This window comes from Hipposideros armiger, unplaced genomic scaffold (genome assembly GCF_001890085.2).
Source record: "Hipposideros armiger isolate ML-2016 unplaced genomic scaffold, ASM189008v1 scaffold_839, whole genome shotgun sequence".
NCBI classification, from domain to species: domain Eukaryota; kingdom Metazoa; phylum Chordata; class Mammalia; order Chiroptera; family Hipposideridae; genus Hipposideros; species Hipposideros armiger.
Window position 1 is genome coordinate 693,065 of NW_017732189.1, and position 4,745 is coordinate 697,809.

At 40.7% G+C, this 4,745-nt stretch overlaps 1 protein-coding gene across 1 annotated transcript in view; it reads right to left on the reverse strand.

The window, feature by feature from the left end:
• Positions 1 to 1,426: 1,426 nt before the first annotated feature.
• Positions 1,427 to 4,745, reverse strand: part of SLC35F1 (solute carrier family 35 member F1) — a gene marked incomplete at its 5' end in the record, with an annotated part of 79,253 nt that continues 75,934 nt past the window's right edge. Inside the window, one exon of the mRNA XM_019629332.1 lies at positions 1,427 to 2,115. Within this exon, the coding sequence (XP_019484877.1) occupies positions 1,891 to 2,115 (225 nt within the window). The remainder of the gene's footprint in view (positions 2,116 to 4,745) is intronic.

The following is a 4,745-nucleotide window of genomic DNA, read 5'->3' on the forward strand; positions in this document are numbered from 1 at the left end:
AAAAAGGGCTAAATCCCCGTGGTTAAGTATTGCAATAGTTCTTTCTTCTAGGCCACAGCACGGAAAAACACCAAATGTGGGCATGGCACACACTCTACTGACAAACGCCAAAACTGGTTATCTTTAGAGACCAAGAATACTTAACCTCAGCCCTCACCTCCCATTCTTTCTCCAACTGAGAGAGAGGAAATAACTACAAAGTCATCTAATCAACACAGAAAATAAACCAATGAGTGCCCCAGTCAAAATGCCGATTGTCTGGCCATATCAGAAAACCAAGGCATGCCTAAGATGAGATACTCGGGAAACAGTTTATCCTCCAAACATCACGTTAAGGAGACAAGCAGCAACCAGGGGCCCTGACTCTCTGTGCTGTGACGCTGTCACCCAGGGACAGGCCGTGCTCACCCACTGCAATCCCAGTTCGGTTTCTGCGGCCTTGTGTTTGGTTTGCAAAACCAGTTCATTTGGCAGCATAATTTATGCAGTCAATCTCATCAAAGGCCAGTAAGGGTTCTTTTCCAGGCAAATACCTTCCCCTGTGGGTGATTTCACACAGGAGTACAGCAAGAGGGAGCTAAAAATGGATTTCTGCTATTGACTTTGATAGAGCAAACAGACATTTTCACTTGGTTTGATGAGTTGATAGAAATCTTGTTCAGGCAGATTTCTTTTCTCTGCAGTCCAGCAAAAGAAGATCATAATAGCCAAACCGGAAGTGGAATAAAAGGGGTCTACTCTGTGGGAGTGTTTAATTATAGGCTCAGTTACAACAAAGGCTGTTTGATGGCTCACTTATGTCACCTGCCCATGCATTATCCTTATCAGTAGTCACATTTGTGTGCAAGGTACATTGAGCTGTGGCCTTCACTCCCACATTTGAACTCCTGCAACACAAAGACATCTGTTATCTCTCCGAGAGACAACACAGAGGTGCACACTGGGCTGGAGTGATTTTGCAGGAGACTGAATTTTAAGCTAGTGAAACATAGTTTATAGAAGCAGTAGTGTTGCTGCCCAACACATCTCTAAGAACCCCTATTCCATTACAATGGAATCAAGAGGTGGAAATGGGAGTGGCCCGACTCGCCATTACTCCCAGTGATCCACCAGTAAAATTTTGCCTCCTGCCACTGCAACCTTATGCTCTGCTGGCCTAAATGTCTTAGCCCCAAGGGAAGGAATGTTTCCACCAGGAGACACAATGATTCCATAGAACTGAAAGTGAAGACTGCCACCCAACCACTTTGGGCCCCTCATGCTTCTCAATCAATCAATAGGTAAAAAAGGGAGTGTTACGGTGCTGGCTGGGGTGACTGATCTCCATTACCAAAGGGAAATTGGGCTGCTGCATCACAACAGAGGTAAGGGAGTGTGTCTGGAATACAGGAGACCTGTTAGGTATCTCTGAGTATTACCATGCNGGCAGGCAGCACTCATATAGACTGTGCAAAAACAAAATAAAGTGTGATCCTTAAAAAGTGGCTTGCCATAGAAAAGTGGGATTTATGTTAACTACATGTGGGTCTGGCGATAGTTCCCATCAGGAGTACAAAACACCCTCCTGAAACCCAGTGTAATAAGAATATCAATAATAATACAAATAATAATAATAATGCTTTTGTTTCAAAAATGTTCTCAGTAATTAATGTGGGGTGGGGGGGGTGATCAGGATACACACAAGTGAGGCATCTCTCCAAGTCAGGTGGATCAGAACCTGTGTCTCCAGTGATGTTTAGCTTGTGCCTTTTACAGGCTTTCAGGTTAGCTACCTTGCAGTCCACCTGCGTAAACCGCACCTAATAAATACCTTTCTCTATGTACAATACAGAGATGATGGACACACACGTGGCCACTGAGCTGTCCTCAGTGGGCAGGCAGGGCCTCTTCCTAGGCCACACGGACGTGGGGCTCCTCTTCAGTCTCCTGGCCCAGACTGGTGTAGGTGACCGAAGGCTCCACCTGAGCTGTGGCCGGTAAGTCCACAACAGGTCCCGAGGGATTGCGGAACTGCTTGTACACCCGGGGGTCCTGGGCTGTGTATGTGGAAGTGGAGGAATAGAGCACCAGCCCGATGAGGATGGTGAAGAAAGACAGGAGATAAAGTCCTGAAAACTAAAAACACAACAGGAAAGTCAATTAGCTCCCGGAGCAGAACCACTTATGCGTAAGGAGCCCCAGGGAGACTAGAGTGGACCTGCTTCCTCTGAGAACAGGCAGCTTGATGAGCTGGCCAGTGCTTGTGATGGAAAGTGAAATTTCCCTTCCTAAACTGGCTCATTCTTACTGACTTTCCTTATCTTGTTTCTTGACTCTGTTGCTGACACAGAGGGACACTTAGCTAATTGTTCTTAAAATGCCGGTGAGTGCCTGATGTGCGAGAGCTAGTTAAGCACAAATTAAAATACATCAAGTTAAAAGCAAGAAATCTCCAACATCAAGCAACAAAGAGTTGGCTGTTTTGACTTCATTAAACCCAGGAGAAATATAGATATCCATTTAAGGTAATGAAGCCATAAACACCAAAGCCCTACCTGACGCAGCTGAATCGAGGCATTATTTCACCTTAATCCAATTCAGACACTATTTGGCTTCCTAGTAGGAACTGTTATTGACTATCCTTGCAAGGTTAGATTATCCTTGGATGGAAAGAAATGGCATAACATTCCATTCTGGCCCTACTAATCTAAAAACAAACTCAAACAGGGCTATACAGGGGGTGCCAAAAATATGTACAAGTGGATACTTTGGTCAACGTTGCCCAAACAGTAGTTCGCCATAATCAGAAGTGTCTGGACGCTGATAGTAACCACTTTGAGCACCTCTTGTAATTGCAGAAGTCAAACTTGACTTGTATTCATCTTTTGTTATCGGTATATATTGAGTATTACAATTTTAATAGTTTTTTTCCTTTCTTAAAATGTGTATACTTTTTTTGGCACCATCTGTATATACAGCATACCTCTTTCTAAACTACTTGCTTAATAATTCATAGTTTTATAAGATAAAAGGAAAATATTGGTTTATACAAATACCTGAGAGTTTACATATATTTTTGTATACTGGAAGTAGTTACTTGAGTAGTTACTGGGGGAAAGTAAGGTAACAATATGTGTTGCCTTTTCTGTTGTTTCATTCATTCATTCATTCATTCATTCATTCACTCCATTCAACAAATAGTTTCTTCTATGACTTTTCTATATCAGACATTGAACTTTGTACTGAGAAAAATAAATGAAAACATATGGTTCCTACCATCAAGGACTTAATAGCCTCAGTGGAGAAGCAGGAGTACAAATAAACAAATACAACACCCTATGGCATTAAACCTCATTTTAGTCAGTAGCTATTGTCCCCATCTTGACCACATCCTGTATCGTGGGGGAAAAAAGATCAATTTGATTTTCCTATTTTGTTTTTATACTCATTTTCAAAAAGAACTAAAACCTGGTAAAAAGACAAAAGTTAATTGGAAGCTGGAATAAAGGAGAACAAGAAAAGTATCCAGAGAATCTATAAAGTAAGTTGCAAAGCTATAATAAAGAGTAAAAAGATGGCTGTAATAGGGAAGGCAATCTTGAAAATGGCACATAGAAAAGATAATCCTTTGGCGAAAGTCCCTTGCCATGGTGGCGGGTTTTTTCTTCCTTCCTTCCTTCCTTCCTTCCTTCCTTCCTTCGTTCCTTCCTTCCTTCCTTCCTTCCTTCCTTCCTTCCTTTTCTTTCTCCTTTCCTTCCTTCCTTCCTTCTTACTTTCCTCCCTTTCTTCCTTTTTATCTTCTCTATTTTGTTTTATTTTATGTATGTATTAACAGCAGCAAGATAGCTAAGACTAAAGATCATTTTCTGATTTTCTTTCTAGAAGGCAAACCATATGATAATACTTCCTCAGATGGATTTATACACTAGACTCAGCTTGTAACAGCTTCACTTAATAAACTTGAAATAATTAATTCAGCTTTTCCCACTTAACTTAAACGCGCTTTACTTTTTGATTCATTAATTTGTTTGTAAAATAAAGTGATAGGAAAAGAAGACCACTAACTCAGTACTATTTTATATAATCTCAGAAAACCTATTTCCCCCAAATTTTCTTCCTGAAATTCTTTATCCTTTATTTGAAACTTCAGTGAACGGAATGGATGTGTTCCTAATTTTACCATCATTTCAAATATTTTGTCAATGACTTTCATTTTCAAAACTCCACTTCTGCCTCTTTAGAGCCTTGCAGGTCTAGATGTGAGCCTGCCTCTATTGTAGCCGATGGAGGCAGCGAGATTAAGAATGGGGGCTTCGAGGTTAGAGCTGCATTTTACTATACACTGGATTCCAATCCCAGCTCCGCTACTTTCTAGTTGTCATTATGGACAAGTTTCTTAACCTTTCCAGGTCCAAGTTTCCTTATTAGTAAAGTGGGGATAATAATTGGATCTACCACATAGAGTGACTATAAAGATTAAATTAGGTAAAGCACTTATCCTAGTGCCTACCTTGCAGCCAGCATTCAATTCATACTGGCTTCATTGTTATTATTATAGGTATTGTGTTGTTGTTATTTTTATAGCACACGTTTATAATCAACGATTACCCTTATATAATCATTGATTAAATTGCCTTTTTCTCTGAGCCCCTTGACTAGGGACTGTGTCTTTCTTGACCAGGGTCAAGTACAGAGCCTGACAGAGTGTAGGCATCTACCAAATGTTACTTGCTATTTGTTTTTATTTTTAATGGATGAATGAAAGA